This window comes from Rousettus aegyptiacus, unplaced genomic scaffold, assembly GCF_014176215.1.
Source record: "Rousettus aegyptiacus isolate mRouAeg1 unplaced genomic scaffold, mRouAeg1.p scaffold_m13_p_13, whole genome shotgun sequence".
Classification (NCBI taxonomy): Eukaryota; Metazoa; Chordata; class Mammalia; order Chiroptera; family Pteropodidae; genus Rousettus; species Rousettus aegyptiacus.
The window spans coordinates 60,653,609-60,671,327 of record NW_023416288.1 but is presented as its reverse complement, the minus strand read 5'-3'; the positions used below and the strand labels follow the sequence as shown (position 1 = coordinate 60,671,327).

General features: G+C 57.8%; 1 protein-coding gene and 1 long non-coding RNA gene across 5 annotated transcripts in view; one reads left to right on the top strand and one right to left on the bottom strand.

Moving 5' to 3' along the window:
• Positions 1-17,719, bottom strand: part of PLXNA4 (plexin A4) — a 424,868-nt gene that overhangs the window by 19,164 nt on the left and 387,985 nt on the right. For all 3 annotated transcript variants that reach the window (XM_016148741.2, XM_016148739.2, XM_016148740.2), the window contains exons 23-25: positions 16,577-16,643; positions 15,666-15,812; positions 11,230-11,389 (exon numbers count right to left, since the gene is read on the bottom strand). In XM_016148741.2, the coding sequence (XP_016004227.2) occupies positions 11,230-11,389; positions 15,666-15,812; positions 16,577-16,643 (374 nt within the window). The remainder of the gene's footprint in view (positions 1-11,229; positions 11,390-15,665; positions 15,813-16,576; positions 16,644-17,719) is intronic.
• Positions 1,810-4,367, top strand: LOC118610775. 2 transcript variants are annotated; one of them, XR_004954053.1, is made up of 2 exons: positions 1,810-1,957; positions 2,104-4,367. It is a non-coding gene; the product is annotated as an uncharacterized LOC118610775 (long non-coding RNA). The 2 variants fall into 2 exon arrangements; XR_004954054.1 differs by having other exon boundaries at positions 2,058-4,367.

Here is a 17,719-nt window from a genome sequence, read left to right as displayed (position 1 = left end):
ACGCCCTCGTTTACTCGACGGTCAGGCCTTGGAGCTGATGGGACCAGAGCTGCAGGTACGGCCGCTGCGCACCCTGTGCCTGTTCCAGGGGTGTGTCCTGCACCCGAACGCCAGCAGGTGGGTCGCCCTTGGCAGGGAGACTGGGCGAAAGGGTGTGGAGCGATCAGCAAGACCTGTGCCCGTGCCAGGAACAGCCCCGTCCCACACAGCTGATGCGGATAATGGCACCTTGGGGATCTATCCAGCACCTAATTAGTTGACGCCACAGGTATACGCTTACATCCCCACATTCTCCTCGTGGGCCCAGACACTTGCAACGCGCGGCTCGCCGATGGATCCCGCATGGGCAAATCGAAGGCTATTTCTCATCAACCGAATCCCCGGCAGCGTGCAGACGCAGAGTGCACATTCCAGTCTTGAAAAGTGCGCGCACGGGGACCCAGGTGCATGCCAGATACACACCAGCTCTCGCACATGTGCACGCACCCGCACACGCACACGCGCACACCGGAGGGGAAAACAGGCTTTCGCATTCCAATGCCGCATCGTTCCAGCCAGGACGCGAGGCATCTGGTTTTCAGGCAGAGCCGCGACTGCCCCTCCACACCTCACGGGTGCCGGTGCTCGCGAGCCGTGCAGAGCGCCAGGGCTTGCGGAGTGCGGTTAGGAGCTGGAAGGAGTCACCCGCCGTCCTCGCCTGACCCCGCCGCGGATTTTCCTACGGCCCACAGAGACGCGTTTCAGATCCCCTCCCTCCGTGTCCCTCCGGCCAAGGCTGAGCTGCGGCTCCACCACCGGCCACACTCGTGGCACGGAGAGAGCACCGACCGACGCCTTCCTGACATGTGCACTTGGCATGGCCAGTGCTGAGGAGGAAGAGGCCCAGACAGGGGGCCGCCTGCCCTCAGAAGGAGAAGACGTGCTCCTAGCATCCGAGCCCCAGGCTCGCCTGCTGCCTGGTTTAGAGCTTCCTGTAGCATCTGGCCATCCCCGGAATGAAAACGTATGGACGTCACGCGTGGTCACTGGAGCACAGGAGCCTCAGGAGGCCTCCGGGGACCACCCATCACTTAGTGCTATTGACGACAGGGCTGGGACCGGTCGTGGAGATTAGGGCCTCGGGGCAGGTGGGGTGGTGAGCCACAAGGGAAATGCCCCAAGAGGCACCTGGTCCCTAGTGTTTAGTTTGTTGTTGTTGTGATCTGTTCTCTGTTATGGGCTTTAAAATTCTCTGTAGATATGTATGGATGTATCATGCACGTATTTTTGATACTTTGTCCCAGTCATAAGACGGAGCCTCTTGGGTCTCCCTTTCTTGCCTAGTGAATGGAGCCAGGGCCATTAAGTCAGAGGCTGCGTGGGGGTCAGGGGGTAGCAGAGAGGAAGCTTTGGGGCACAGAAGGCAGTCGGCATTCTGCATTCCCCACACGGGGGCTGGAGGAGAGGCAGGGGATACGCTCTGGATGCTGAGTCCAAGGGAGGAGGGGGTCTCCTTCACGAAAGCGGCCGTGGGCTTGCCAGCAGCGCTAGACAGAGAAGGAACCAGCGAAGGACCGGCTTTCCGGTTTAGCAGCCGCGCTGGCACCACTTGCCCACGGCGTCGTGACACCTCCCAGTGGGGTCCGCGCAAGCCGCCCGGCCCGATGGCTTAAGCAAATGGCAGCTGGTGACTTTTTCTGGAGCCCGATGCAGGACTTCCCTGAGTCGTGCAGTGTGCAGCCTGTGCGGCTGTACCCAGCAGCCCTGGCTCTGATCGCGTCCAGGGATTATGTGAGCAAATGAAAGTCAATCTGCCTCTGTGCCCCCAGCTGCAAAATCTAGGGCCGAGTATGGCCATGCCTGCCCCGCCTCCCCAACCCCGGCCCTCGGCAGCCAAGGAATGATGGCTCGTTCTTGGAATACAAAAATGATACTACTAGATGCCTACCAGCAGGGCTAGTCCAGCGCCTAGAACATGGTAGGTACCAGATGAGTATTTATTAAAGGAATAATGAATAAACGGAGGAATGAATGAAGGGGAAGAGTGAGCGAGTGTGTGACGGTGGCCTGTTTTCTAGGCGGTAAAGGAGGACGTTTGACCCGTGTGTCCATGTCCCACGGCAGGCAGACGGTGAGCAACCTGGCACAAAGGGCTTCTCGGAAACACAATCGGGGGTGTCCATCGCCAGAAACGGAAGCTCTCTTATTGTCCCTCATCCTTCTAACTTTACAACCGGAAAATTAAAGAAACGGGTTGGGACGACAGACCTCGAGGTCATCGTCGCCAGCCACTGCGCATTCCACTGACCGGCCGAGTTCTCTTCCTCCAGCGCCGACTGGGCGCCCCCTCTGGGTGGGGCACTGGACCAGGCCATCCAGATACGAAGACAGGTAACCCGGGCAACCACACTCCGGGCGTTCCCGGCAGGGCAGGCGGATACGGACAGTGCTCAGGGCAGTGCGGCGCGGGGCCCGTCACGGCTGCGAGTCAGCCGGGCGTCGGGGTGGGAGGGAGAAGGACGGCGGCACCGGAGCCCAGAGCCGCGGCTGCACCGTGATGCTGGCAGGAAGTTGCCCCCACTCAGCTCCATCCTCGAAGCTCCAGGGGTCCAAGTGTGCCCCTGGCAGTTCTGCGGGGCCACAGCCCTTTCTTGTCCGCTAAATGAGTTGTACCAATGGGCTGGTACAGGCGTTTTCCTCGCCGGCTAAAGTGCTCGGGCAGCGATGATGTCCAGTGGGCGGAAGGATGGCCTGGGGCGGGCAGGAGGCATGCGCTTCCCTGATGCCAATACTTTCTCACGGGTTCACGGACGACGGCAGAGGCATCCTGGTGTCCGGTCCTGCAGTCCCTCCAGCCCGGCCCCGCCTCTGATGGGGCACCAGCGGGCAGCAGGGAGGCAGCAACTGTTGTCTTTGGGGCAAGTGTCTCAAAAGTTATGAATGTCCCCCCCCCCCCCCAAACTAACATGGGGACAGAGAGCTGGAATCGAGAACGAGAATACATAGCTCGCTTTTCACTCACTCGAGCCTGCTATTTTTGTTACCTTTTATACAGACACATTGCTGTGTTTTTGCTGAAACATCAGAAATGTCAAAAAGTAAAATTCTCTGTCCCATCTGCACACCGGTCCTGACGGATGAACCCAGAAGGGTGGGAGCCTGGGGTTGGCAGCTCCATCCCGGGGAGCCCGTGGGAAAGAAGCGAGGCCCGGGGTGGCCCAGCCAGCTGACCCGGGATGGAGGCCAGAGTGTGGAGTGCAGCAAGAGGGCAGGCAGTTCCCTGGCACCGGATCAGGTCAGTGGACTAACGTGGAACTCCGTGCCTAAGACTCACGCTTCTCTGCCCGGGTCCTGAGCTTTACGTGTGGGCCAGAACACATTTCACGGCCACGTTCTCCCCACTCTCCTTTCCTTCCTGGCTAGCCACGCCTTCTATTTCCCCAGACTCAACAGGCCATGCCTCAGGAGAATCCGAGTGGCGGATGGACTCGGCTTGCTGGAGTTCTCCGCACCGCTTCCTGGCCTCCTCGGGACAGAGGTGTGAGTCATGGAGTCCTGCAAGCCGAGCCGGGACCAGGAAAGGCCAAGGTCAAAGGCCGAAGCAGCTGGCTTCTCCCTGCCCCTGGAGCAGTCCCTCCCCCAAACCGCCTGGCCACGCTCATGGGATCCCATCCCTGCCGAGGACCCTGAGTACGGGTCCACCTTCGGATCAAGGACGGCAGCCTGGTGCCCTTAGCGGTGCGAGCGGCTGTCTAGGTCGGCCTTGTGAGGCTCCAAGCGAGGCCGTATCTAATTCTGTGCTTTGTGTATTGTTGCATATTCACATATGCTTAGTTTTCACAACAGCAATGAGAAATCAGTAGCGCCCAGCTCTCCTAATCCTAAGTTTGCCTCCCAAGCATGCTGTTCGCCAGATAGGCTCCTTCAGTCTCGCCGACAAAAACAGCACTAAAAATATCTCTCTATTGTGTCCACACCTTGCTATGGACGAGGTGACCCCATTAGAGCAGCTTAGGGGAAACATGACAGCTCGGTCAATGGCCCGTGTCCTCCAGGTGACAGCCTTGCCTGCCTTGGGCACCGTGAGGGCCTGGAAAATACCTCAAGGCACCGAATGATCTGAGGCCCCAAACCTGGTGACAGTCCCCAAGGAATCCTGAGACGGAGTGACTCCTGCTCTGGAGCGGGGCCTCTGCCGTCCCGTCTGGGAAGAGGCAGCTCCTGCAGCTTCCATACTGAACATCTAAACTCAGAGCCTCACGCTCATTCGCTCGTTCGAACACCACCACTTCCTGAGTGCCCATGGTGTGCCGGGCTCTGTGCCAGTGGGACACTGTACAGGGTTGACCAAAGAAACGACAAAATAAAAGCCACGGCCTGTGAAGGGCTGCCTGTGTGGAGCTGTGCAGGACCACAAAGGATCCCCGGCCAGGGTGATGGGAGGTAGAGGGAGGTGGGCTGGCCAGGAGGGCGTGGGGCAGGTGGGGGCTGCCTGAGCTGAATGCCGAAGGACAACTCGGCATAGGCGTCTGTCTTACTGCCAGGGAGATGGACACTCAGGTCCAAAGGCACCATTTATGTGACATGTCGGGGACCCACGGGTGTGCGTCCTCGTGGGAGACAGTGGAGAGGCACATGAAGTTAGGAGAGTGAGTTAAGACCGCTCTGGCTTGCCGTGCTAGGGCATCTGGGGTTGAGCCTAGGGCTACGGCGACAGGGAGAATGAGAAGGGGTGGGAGAGCCCCACCGAAGACAGCGGCCCCTCGGGCCTGGGCTCAGGCGGTGGGGGCAGCATGCGGGTGTAAGTGATGTCTGGGGGACAGACCAGAGGGTGCTTAGAGACTCGACACAGGGAAAGAGGCGGGAGCACCATGGTTTGCCCCAGGGTTTGTGAGCAGCGTCTGGGGAAAGAGGGCGGTTCATCTGCAGGCTGAGCCCGGACAGAGACACAGACACCAGGCAGATCGCCGGCCTGGCTCCTGGAGGGTCCCCGACCCACAGCAGGTGCCATCCAAGAGGCAAATCCTCCCTGGGGTGCATAGCCCCCCGTGGGCTCTGATCCTTGTGGCGTGTGCGTGCAGGCGAGAACACAACACACACACACACGCTAGATGCAGGCACACACTCATGCATACTCACACACACACACTCATGCACACACACCTCGTTTTACCCAGGCCGGGGACCTTAAAGCTTTACTACAACCCTCCCTGCACTCCAGCCTTGGTCTAGTCTTGCTACCAACATTTCTCAGACCCATCACAGGAAGTTCTAGGCGGAGCAGACTTCGAAGGCCAAGGGAGAAAGGAGAAGCCCACCGGGCTGGTTAGAACCAGCTGAATCAGCCTTCATGATCCACGAGGAACGGACTTCACAGCTAGATGCCTGCGCTCCATCCCAGGCCACCTCTCCTCACCTCAATGGCGCAAAGGCACTGAGAACGTGTTCTCACGGGGAGTGCACGCCCGCCCTGCACAGGGCCCCTCCACCTCCAAAAGCAGGGCCCCGAGCAGAAGGCCGGAGGAGACATGACCCTACTGCTGCACACCTGTCAGCAGGTGAGCCCAAAGGGACACCTGGTCCACTGCAAAGTGGGGGAGCATGCGTCCATCACAGAGCAGCTGGGAGGTGCTGTGAAAGGGTCAGTGTCCCTGCAAACGAGGTCAGAACATTGAGCTGGGAGCAGGAGAAGAGACCAACCAACTATGTTTTATGGGGGAGGGGGAAAGAATAATTTTATTACGAGAGCCAGTTCAAAACCACAAAACGATCGAACTACGAGATGTTCTTAAATAGAACTGTGAGTCCACATTCCAGGCTCTAGGTCTTTGCAAACGGTAAAGTGCCTGCGCTGGCTATTTGGGGAAGTCCGGGAGCCAAAAGGAAAAATGGGCTGTGCTCCGCCACTCGATTCAAGAGCGACGAGCTAGAACTTAAAGAGATCTCCTCGAATGCGGAGTCCAGAGGCTCTGGCGCCACTTCGCAGTGTACCGGCTCAAAGAAGAGTGAGAAGGGCAGGTAGCGAGTGGCGGGAGGAGAAAGGTGACCCTGGCATTCGCGTCCCTGGCACCGAGAGAAAATCGCTGGCCCTGACCTCCAGAAGCTCCTGCCCGCGGCCCTGTGCCCTGCCCCAGCCCCCGAGCACAAAGGACAGACACACTCACAAACCAATTTGTCGCACTTCCACCTTCCAGGGAGAGAGGGAGGTGAAAGAAAAAAAAAAAAAATCCCATTATCTTTATCTGTCCTCCCCATCAGGTGCCGCAGAAAATGCAAACCGGGGAGACAGCTGCTGTGAACTCTTTATATTTCACTCAGAAGATAGTGTATCTTTTTACTGCATACAGGAATTACTTATTTGAAAAAATATATCCTTTCAGCAGGACTTGAATGGCAGGACAGAGGGGATGGTGGAGTTCCAGGGGCTATTGATAGAGCATTTGCATTAAACCAGAGGAATCTCTGGAGGTCAAGGTCTGCTGAAGGGGCCGCACGGGGGGAAAACGGTGTTCTCTCTACCTCCCTGCTGTGTGGCCAGGGCCCAGGCACCGTGCTTCTCTGAGCTACGGATTCTCCTCTGTGCGGTGCACCAGAATGGCACCTATGATTTCCTCCGGGGAGTTTAGGGAGGAGACCAAGATCCCCAAGGCTCAGAAAGAGGGGTGTCCTGCCTCCTGCTGCTGTGTGAGAACGAGGGACTCCTCCTCATCACCTCCACACCCCCATGCCTGCTGATGAGTTTAGTGGTGCCGGGGGGTACCTAGAACTAACACCTGTGGGTGGAAAGGGACCCCGTGACAACAGCCCACGCACAGCAGAGCGGGGCGCCCTTGTCGCTGTGCTTTGAGAGCCCCGAAGGCCCATGTGCCCCACCCAGTCCCCACCCCCTGCCCTGTGATCACTCTCCTTCTCTGGATTCCAACAGACTGACAAGAAGGCGGGCCCTGTGTCCTTCACCTTGGCTCCTGTGACGGTTAATCTGATGTACCAACTTGGCTGGGCCAAGGCGCCCGGATATGTGGTCAAATATTATCCTGAATGTTTCTGCGAGGGTGTATTTGGGTGAGATCAACATGTAAAGGTTGAACCTGAAATGAATTGCCCCCATCATGTGGGTGGACCTCATCCAGTTAGGTAAAGGTCTGAAGAGAACAGAAGACTAACCCCTCCAAAGCCCACCCCGCAGCAAGAGGGAATTCTGCCAGCAGACGGCCTTTGGACTTGAACTACAGCCCTGGCTCGTCCCTATGAGATGGCAGAAGTTGGGCTTGCTGGCCTCCGTGCGGTAGACTGAATGTTTGCGTCCCACCAGGATTCATACGTTGAAATCCCGACCGCCAATGTGATGGTGTTTCGCGGTGGGGCTTCTGGGAGGTGATTAGGTCATGGGGAGGGGTGGACCCCTTATGAATGTGTTCCGTGCCTTTCTAAGAGGGACTCTGGAAGACCCCTTGCCCCTTCCACCATATGAGGACACAGCGAGAAGGCACCAACTAGAAAGTGATCCCCACCAGATGTCCGATCTGCCAGCTGTAGTTTATAAGCCACCTTAGTTTGCGACATGTTATAGCAGCCGGATGGACTAAGACTCCATGATTATGTGAACCAATTTCTTAAAATCAATCCCCTGCTCCCCACCTCCCCATATATATAATATATATACATGCAGACACCACATATACTTTATCTCTACTTATCTATCGTCTGTCTATCTATCTATCTATCTATCTATCTATCTATCTATCTATCTATCTATCATCTATCCATCTACCTGTTTGTCTACACATGTGTATATACACATCCTATCTACCCACGTCTGTTTTCCCGGAGAACCCTGACTAACTCAGTTCCCCATCTTGGTCTCTTAATGCCTGAAAAAGTCTGGTGAAAGGCTGGAGGGCGGTGAGGGGTGGGAGAGCTTCAGGGTAAAGATCAGTGAACACAGTGTCGGGAACGAGGGGCTGGGCCGGGCCAGGGCCCACAGTGATGATGAAAGGCCGGGGGAGGCTGTTGGGACTGGATTGACTGGGGACAATTACAGAGGAAGCTTAGAACGTCTCTGCTTCCTTCCGAGCTGGCCTGGGACAGGTGTCCTGGCCTCGCCGGGGGCTGACGTCGGGAGGGGAAGGCAGCCTTTGCCCAACACCCTCAGCTATGGGCGGAGGAGGCCTGGGCGGGTGGGGAGGGGCGAAGGTGGGGGGGGCCGGCTGTCTTGCTTCTGTCCAGCGAGTGGCTGAGTGAGTCCCCGCCCCACCCCGTGCCTCTGTGCTCTGTGTCCCTTAGCATACATTAATTTTTGATAACAATCACACCTTACATTTGTAAATTGCTTTTAGGCTTTCAAAGCACTTTCACCTAAACTGTGGGAAAAACTCGCCCCGCCTCCCTTTCCCCTTGGGGTCTCAAGGCTGAGTCTAGTTGTGTGGAAGCAGCACTTGGGTCTCCGAGGAGGCCCTGCTTTCCCCGTTATGCGGTCTCTGGCTTTGGCAGAAAGACGGCCAGAGTGTTGCAGGAAGCTCCAAACCAGGATTTAGTAGAAAAAAAGAATATTCCTCGGAAAAGCACCCGTCACAGAAGGGTGAGGAGGTTAGCATGACACCTCTTTCCCAGGCGGATGGGGGCCTGAGGCTGGACCTGCCCGACACCCCCTCTTTGGCTTCTCCCCTTCGTCCATCCTTGCTGTGGAGGCCTTGGCCCTTGACCCTGGGTCCTCCCACGCAGCACCTGTGGCAGGGGAGGTGCCCCTTTGTTCTCTTTGTACCTGACACATGAACAGTCACGGGGAGCAGCAGTATGTCACAGGAGACCCAGCCCCGCGTAGGAAGCCGGTGGCCGCTTCCTGGCCCGAGGAGCCCCGAGCCTGGGAGAGCGCAACCCCGAGGCCCTGCTTGCTGCGCTGGACACGGTGGGCAACGGGGAGTGGCCGCGGCTGTTCGGGAGGCTGCCGCCTCCCCTCCATGGCCGACGGAGGCCTGACGCCTTTCTGTTCGTGATCTGCTTCACCGGGCTCGCACCCCAGGCCTTCTCGGGCCTTTGCTTTCTCTAAAGCTAATAACCACCCCCTACTCGTCCCAGGCTCGAGGCGTGCAGATCCCAGGTGGGGCAGCCTGGGCTCGAGCAGCATCTACCAGCGATGAAGTGGTCTCTCCAGGAAACCAAGCAGGCACTGACGGGCGGTCCCTGGACCTGCTTCCACAGGGCGTCCTCTCAGCTTGCGGACAGTGACCAGCGCTGGCTCCCGCCCTTCCTGAGGTCCATCCCTGTTTAAGCCACCGCAGGATGCCTGTGTTTTTTGCCGTCCACCTGCCCTTTTTTTGGGGAAGGAAAAGTAGGCATTGCAGTGCAAAAACTGAGTCTTGACACTTCGGGTGGAGACTGAGGTGGCTGTCCACTGCTCCCTGTCCTGGGGAGTCACCCCACTCCTAAGCACCGGAAGGGCACAATTCCATTTGCCCACCTTCCGAGCTCAGCTTCCGGCAGGCAGGCTGTTACAACGGCGCCTCCCCTCGGCCCCACTCTATCCGGTGATCCTCCCACCCATTTGTCAGGTAAAGATGGTGAGAAGCCAAGAGGGGCCCCTGCCGTGGCTCCCACAGGAAAACAAAAGGAATGGTAGGTGCTACCCAGCTACCGGAGTAGACTCAGCCCTCCCTGGGAAACCCGTTAATGAAGCAACGTCCAGCCCCGCCTTGCTTGTCTGGGGCGCGGATACAGGGCCCTCCTCCCCGGTGACCGTTTTCCCTCCCAGAGTCTGGGAGAGGTTCCTTCGCTGCGCCAGTCCGGGCCTTGCAGAGCGGGACTCTCACATGCGTGCAATCCAGATATCCAACCCGACTCTCGGGACCAGCGTCCCTGGACACACACGTGGACACACTCACCTGCAACCCACCAACACAGACGCTCACCTTCCCTCTCTCCCTCCCTCCCTCCTGAAATAACATACACAGAAACTCCGCACGTGCTCGCCCAAGCTCTCTCCCTGGGCGTCAGGGCTCTGGGCACAGGGCCGAACCCATCCCGCCAAGAGCCCGGCAAGAGGAGGCGGGGTCATAGTGAAGCAGGAAGAACTGCGGTGAGTTAGCAGAGCTTCCTGGGCCTGTGTCTTTGGGCTTCCGGGTTCGAGTGCGGTACTGCGGTGGGAGCAGACGAAAATTTGCTGTGGATTTTGGGAAACAGCGCAGATGCCCATCTGTTTTGGACGGCTCAGCTGAAGCCAGCTTAGAGGCCAGATGGATGGATTAGGGGCCCCTGGAGGTCCTCCCACCTCTCCGTGCCTCAAACCCCAGACACAAGCACACACATGCACATCGACGGCTTTCTCCCCGTGCCCGGGATCAACAAAGAGGCGCATACCGTTACCACAGCACCAGCGTCCTCATGACCAGTCACGGCAGTGACCGGCACTAACTCCTGAGCACCGTGGGCCGGGCGCCGCGCATGGGGGCTTCACTCTCACAGTGAAGCAGGCGCGATCATCTCTGTTTTACAGGCAATGAAACTAAGTTCCGGGAAGGATAAGTAACTCGACCAAGGTCACACAACTGGGACTTGGCAGCTCCAGCTCCAGGACTCAGACCTGGGGGTGTTTGACGTTGACCCATGATGCCAAACTGCCTCTCTTCAACCCTGGCCTTTTCAGAATCTGGGGCTCCCTGCTAGGATTTCTCCAGGAAGATACCTTTTTAAACACACTCAGGCAAACTGTAACTGGGTCTAAGATGCAGCTGGCCCTAAGAGCCATGCCCTTGTTTATATAGGCTATGCGATCTATTCATGGAACATTCAGATGAAATGTCACCCTGCTCCCCAGTAGGCTGTCAGAGCTCATTTTTCTCTATTCTTCCTCCATCCTCCACCACTGACCCAGATCCCTCATGCCTTAGGTAGTCAGCAAAAATTAGAGGCGTGGAACAGAGGGGAAGGGCAGAGCCTGGGGGCAGAGTGAAGGCAGTGTGGAGACCTCGGGCCACACGGACTCAGGCGAAATCCGCCCCCCCCCCCCCCCCCCGCTGCAGATAGGACGCTTCCACGCCCACCCCTCAGCTGCGCTACAGACCCCAGAGGTGGTCAGTGGGCCGGCAGACTGTAGCCCTCTGTCTGCTTATTGCTTACTAAGTGGCATGAAGGCACACCCTCTGGGCTCCTGGTGGCTGTGCACGCCTGTCCTCTGCACCCCAGCTCCCCTGGTGGGTAAGAAGATCTTCCAAACAGTCTCAGGACAGACGGCCCCTGGGCGGGCAGCCCACTCACCCAGGTCCATGTCTGCAGCTTTGGGCCGGTGGGAGCAGGGCACGTTCTTGAAAATGGCGTCCAGAATCTTCTCCTTGACCTGAGTAATGGTGTCACAGTTAAGGATCTTCACGGGCACCTCAGGGCTGTTGGCATTGTCTGGGTTGACACAGCTCAGGACCTGGGGGACGGGAAGAGGAGGTGCGTGGGGGAGGGCAGCGGCAGGAGCTTGGAGATGCCCGGCAGCGTGCTGGGCTCCTGTCCTGGCCAGCCCCGCCTCCACAGGTTGGACCAGAGAGGGCTGGGGAGAGCCCAGCCCAACCCCACCATGCCCTCTGCCCTTCCCATCCTACAAGCAGCAGGAAGGTGCCGTAGGCGTCATCACAGGATCAGGAGCTGCACAATGAACAAACCTTACGGAAAAATCCTGATTTTTTTTTTTTTTTCAAAGAGAACAATGTCCAAGTCGGAGGAGGCAGAGAGGGGAAACCTGCATGAGAACGGACACTAATGCACGCACACACTCTCTCACACACGCACACTTTCTCTCTTACGCGCACATGTGCACGCGGTACCTTCTCAGCACACCCAGACCCACGCCCACCTCCGAAACCTCCTGCTCCCATCCGTGTGCGTCAGTCTGTCTGTCTTGTCCCTCCCTCTCAGACACACACTCACACTAATAGGAATCTGGCTCCTTTCTCAAAAGATTCCATAAACTTTGATTTTTTTTTTTTTTTTTTGGAGGGTTTCGGGCTGATAGGAGCTTGGAGAGGCTCTAAGAAGCACAAAATGTTCTTTAAAAATAAAAAAGGCGCCCTTTAAAAATTGCGGGTCTGGGCCACCTGAGATCCCTTCCTGGCTCTGAACCTGAAACCTTGTGCTGGGGGAAGAGGCCACCCTGGCTCAGGGCCTCAATTTCTCTTTTTGGAACTAGTCGGAAAAGTTAAGACTCCACTTAAAGCACCAAACTATATTTTTTTCTCTTTAACGAGCTCTGGGCTGTTTCCAGAGGCTTTCTTTCTCTCGCTGTTCTCAGAGCGGGCTCTGCCTACGTGGGTGAGGCCGTGTGGGATCCTGGGTGAACCGCAGGGGAAACGGGTGGGTGCTGTGGGGCACAGGTGCTGCCCAGCGGCCGGGCCATTCTGGGCTCCTGCGCCTCCCTCCGACCCTGCTGCCCGGGCCCTCTGTGCGCCCCCTTCTCCGCCCTCCCACTGCTCCTCCCTCCCAACCATCTCCCAACTGCATGTCTGGTTTGCAGACTCAGACAACAGCCTCCCTCCTACGGCTCCCCCTCCCCCCCACACCGCTCCATGTGGCGGCAATCAGAACCTTGGCCCCTGGACGCCTGCCTTTCATTAGCAACCAGACTGCTATGAGCTCAGATGGGAACATGCTTCTTCCATTAAGAAGAAGAAGAAAAAAAACCTCCCAAATCTATAAACCCAAACGCTCATTCTCAGAATGGCCTAATCTGAGAACAATGATGGAAGGAACTCAGGACCGTGTGACCCTCCGAGTGGCCTTTCTCGGCCACCCCTTGCTGTAAAAGCCTCCTGGGCCCTCCCCGCCTTCTCAGCGGCCAGGCACAGCCTGCTGCTTGGTGCTGCCCCGGCCTCCCCTGCTGTCCTGTGCTCTGGGCCAGCGGTGGGTGGCTCAGCCTCCCCCAGGTGGCGATGCCGCTCGCTCTGGGCTTCCTCCCCACAAGGGACCAAGAGACACAGGCTGCCACCTGACACGCTCTCTGACATTTCTGCTCGCCACGTGGGTTCCTGGCGGCCCTGTGAGAACTCCATGGGATGCTCGGGGCATCCAGAGAAGCAGCAGTGGCCCCACCGAGGGACAGGGTTCCCTGGCCACGGGCCAAGCCCTAGCTCCAGCCAGAAGTTCCCTTCCCACCCCCTAGTCCCATGCCCCTTGGTGAGTTTCTGAGTGAACTTCTTGGTGTGTTTTCTGCTGGGTTGGTGTTGCTCAAACTTTAAGATGTGTAGAATGACTGAGTGGTTTTGTTAAGATTCTGACAGGAGGTCTAAGATGGGGTTTGACCTTCTGCATTGTAGCAGGCTCCCAGGTGGGCATCTAGCATTGAGCAGGCTCCCAGGTGGGCATCTGGTACCAGTTCGTGGCCTGTTAGGAAACAGGCCGAACAGCAGGAGGTGAGTGGCGGGCCAGCGAGCAAAGCTTCATCTGGGTTCGCAGCCGCTCCCCAGCGCTGGCATCGCCGCCTCAGCTCCGCCTCAGATCATCAGGCATAGATTCTCACAGGAGCACGAGTCCCTAGCGCCAAAAAGGTTGGGGACCATGCTCTAGCAGGCCCCCAAGTGACGCTGACAGGCACTCCCAGCAGCAGGGCCCTAGTCCAAGTTCCAGTATCGATCTGTTAATCACTCAGTCCTTAAGAGGGGGCACCTGCTAAGGAGCGATGCGTCCCTGAGCCTCTCGGCACCTGTCTCGGTCTTCGTGGTCCCTCCTGCCAAGGACGAGGTTACCATCAGTCGGCCCGAAGCGCCCTGGGTTCCTCCAGCCGCTGCCGAATTCCACGACTTCCTGTCTTTCTCTTTGACCCCTTCTCCTGGAGCCCGGGTCAGCCCCGCCTGCTGCTGCCTAAGACTCTTTCTCTCTTTTGCCTTGTCGGCAGCATTGGGGCTCCTCCCGCTTCCGCGTGTGGGAGCTTCCCTTCACAGGCCCTTAGGTGGCTGTCCAATCTCCCTGTCGCCTTTTCTTCTCGGGGGGAAACAACTGCAATCTCCGTGCCCCGTCCTCGCGATGCCTCTCTCCCGACTGCTTCCGCCTGATGGACGTGCCTCCCAGACTTCCTCCGATGCCCTCACGTGCTAAGTTGAGCTCCTCGCGCTACCTATAGCCTGGTCTCTGGGATGAAGGATCTTGCAGTTTGGGGACAGAGCACTGTTACAACTCATTGTGTTGGAAGCAATATCGGGGGGCCACTGACAAGATGGGAAAGAGAGGAAAGGAAGGGGGGAGATCGGGCAGGGGACGCGTCAACAGGAGTTCTCGCTCATTAAGATGTCTACTCCGGCCTCTATGTTAGGAAGGAATTTTTTTTCCCTTTCCCGTTTTAATCGGAGCCTCTAATTCTCTCCTGGGGGGCAGACCATGCCTGCCAGGAAAGAGGGGCCCTGGTCTCAGATTACTCCTTCGAAGCCTCATCAACTGAACAAATTTCGGCAACTCTGCTAAGATGACTGTTGGGCCTCTGACGATGGAGTGGCTGGGTGCCTCACGGTCACCTTCCCAGAGAGAAGGGACGACTTTGTTTCAGAGCGGCAGAAATGGTCTCCGCAGCAGGCCTCGGGGTCTGGGCTTCACGCTGGCTCACTGCCCCGGCCTGGCCCTGCGTGCCCCGGCCTGGCCACCCGTGTGCCCCGTCTTCCCACAGTGCATTTTAAATCTCATCTATTCTCTGTCCTCCCTTCCCGGGTGCCGTTCAAGCACCCCTCCAGCACCCATCTTTTATTTTCTCACCCCGTCCTTCCACTTCCTCGCCCTGTTCCTAGAGAAGGCCTGGTGGGAGATCACGACTCTCCCCAAAACGCCTGAGAGTGAGCTCCGTGGCCTGGAGAGACAGCGCACAGGCACGTCGGGACAAAGCGGCAGAGCCCCTGGGGGCCGGCAGCAGCGCGCGCTCACACTGGACTCAGTGCCTCGCACGCCTATCCAAGTCCATCCCCTGCACAGCTCTGGGAGCTACGTACTATTGTCATCTCTGTTTTAGTAGGTCATCTTATCTCCCTCTCCCCCCCCCCTCTTTTTTTTCAGACAAAGAAACCCAAACTCGGGGAAATGAAGATTAAGATTAGGCCAAACCACCCAGCCGGTCAGACGCAGAGGGTCAGGGCTGCGGTCCAGGTCTGCCTGCTTCCAAGCTCCTCGTTCCTACATGCTGAGCTTTGCTGCCTCCTCGGGTGACAGTTTCTAACAGGAGAGGGGGTCTAACCTTGACTGAGGGGATCCCCACGTTCCCTGGACAAACACCTTCACCAGCAGGCCCTCCTGGCCTCATGTCGTGAGCATATCTGCACTAAGACCAGTGGGCAGAGGTGGGCTCCAGAATCATGAGGAACTCTTTCTGGTTCCCTCCGCTTTGTGCCCGCCAGTTGCTATCTGCATGAAACTGTTTGCTCCCCACCCGGGGAGAACTGATGAGAAGGCGTCCGTCCATTCAGTCGCTGGTAAGGCCTAAGAATCCTAAGAACCCCACAGTTCGGTCCGCTCAGACACGTCTGAGCTACTACTGGTCCCCAAGTCCAGATGCCCTGGTCCGGTGGTAGAGAGGAAGTCTGGGGTGACAGGCACAGGTAGACGGACCCTCGCAGAGGGCAGACCCGCAGAGGTGGCTTTTCAGCATTTTCACCGTCCCCTCTGCTGGTCAGGGGCCGCGTGGGACCGAAGCCCACCGCCCAGGGCCACAGGGAAGAGCTGTGAGGCTGGCTTACCAGGGTTTTGTAGTCGATCTGCTGGCGGATGAGCTTGTCCTCACTCAGGGAGTAGCGGGCCTCGCCCGTGATGGCGTCGATGGGCCCCTTCTCCATCTGCTGCTTGATGGCGCAGAAGAGCGAGAACAGGGGCTCCCCGGCGCACTCCTGGGTGGGGACGGGAGAGAGCTGGGCGGGGCTGCAGGCGAGCAGAGCCCCGCCTCCCGGACGCTCCGTGGCCCCGCAGGGCTGCTGTCCACTCCTCTGTCTCGAGTCCCTCTTCCTGCCGCCACCTGCTTACTCTTGGGTGTACGACTCCCTCCTTCGGGGGTGCGTCTTTCCCGGCTCTTTTGGCCACAGCGCCCTCTCCCATCTGCCCCGTTCCGCCACCGGCCCCCAGCTCTCTTCTCTTCGTTGCCTCTCGCCCCCTCTCTGCTTCTGCTCCCTGCCTCGTTCCACCTTGCTGACCCCCGAGGTGTGAATTCTTTAGCGAACAAGTTACGAATTGGACTTTGGGCAGCCCTTCTGCCTTCCGGGCACATTGTCAGCTTCTGTGCCAACACAGGCAGCTTCTGTACCTGCCTGGGACCTTCGTCGGCCTCAGTAAGCCTGGGGCTGGGAGAGGCAGAAGGAAAGCGGGGTGATAAGGGGTGAACTGTTTTCAGCCAGAGGGCTCGCTCAGGAGCCTGTGTCTCAGCCCGGGACTTACTGTGAGGCTCCGTCTCCTGAGATGGTCAGGAGCCCGTTCCCTCAGTGACCAAGGGGAGCTGCGTTTCTTGGTAGGGTTCTAAGAGCCTGGCCCTGGGGAGTGTGGACTTGGGGGCCATGGAGGGAAATGCGACAAGCTGGGGGGAGGGGAGGGATGCAGGCTGGCGCCCAGGCTGGCGGAGAAACTGAGGCAAGGCCAGAGATACCCCCACAGCCAACCGTACCTTGAGGAACTTGTAGAGCAGGAAAGTAAACCAATTGGTCAACATCTTCTCGGCCACCGACTCGGTTCTGTCACCGGTCACCGGGGGCACCAGCAGAGGAAGACAAAGACAGAAGCAGCTGGTCAGACGCAAGGACTGGGAAAGCAGGGGCAGAAGTCGGCGTGGGCCTTGCTGCGTCTGTCTCGCAGGCCAGATCTCGAGATCCCACAGAGTATCTGAGTCCTCGGGTGCCTAGGCGCCCCACAGTGAGAAGACGAGCTTTGCCTACAGAGCTGAGAGACGACGTTCTGGGTGTCGGGCTCCCAGGGGTTTCGGCGGGAAGGGGTGGGAGCAGTGCCACCCAACACCCATCGCCGTCTCTGCGATGACGCAGAGGCTCCCTGTGCGTGCCGTCCAGCATGGCAGCCACCAGCCACGTGCGCCTGTGTGTCTGAGGAGCTGAATTTCTGATTTCCTTTACTTTAAACACAATTTAGATTTAGAAGGGGACATGTGGCTTGTAGCTATCACACGGAGCAGTACGGCATTAAAGAAACTTCTAGTTCCTTTGGGCGAGAAAGGAAAAACGAAAAACCTGGGGAGATACTAATTTGGCAGGGGACGTGGGTCACGGTAAAATGGCCAGAGAGATTCGACCGACACCATCACCGAAGCTGAAGACTCCCCCGCTGACAGCGGCGTGGAGCTCTATACCTAGCTCATGTCAACAAAGGCCAAAATCGTCTTATTTCAAAGCCTTCCACGTACTTTGGAGCTTCCCCTGGGAACCCTTCCGGTTTTTTTATCTGCAGTGACAGGACATGTTTTTCTTGAGTCTAACTTGCATCTTTCATGCTGCCGCCGAAGTTTGTTTATTCTTTTACTTTGGAAGCGAAGACACCGCGGCAGTGTTTCCTGCCAAAGATCACTTCTGCTGGCATCCATTTAGAGGAAACAAACTATTTCAAACTCCCGCTTGAGCATGTGGCCAGCTCCGGAGAGAAACCAGCCCATCCGGGCATGTTGAGGTAGCGTTGAACGTTGCAGCTGCCCGAAGATACGAATAACTAAAATCGCAGCTCCCAGCACAAAACGAAGCTGGGAGGAGAAGAAGAGGAGGACTATGGAAAGAAGCAGGTCAGCCGGGGGCAAGAAGAAGAGACG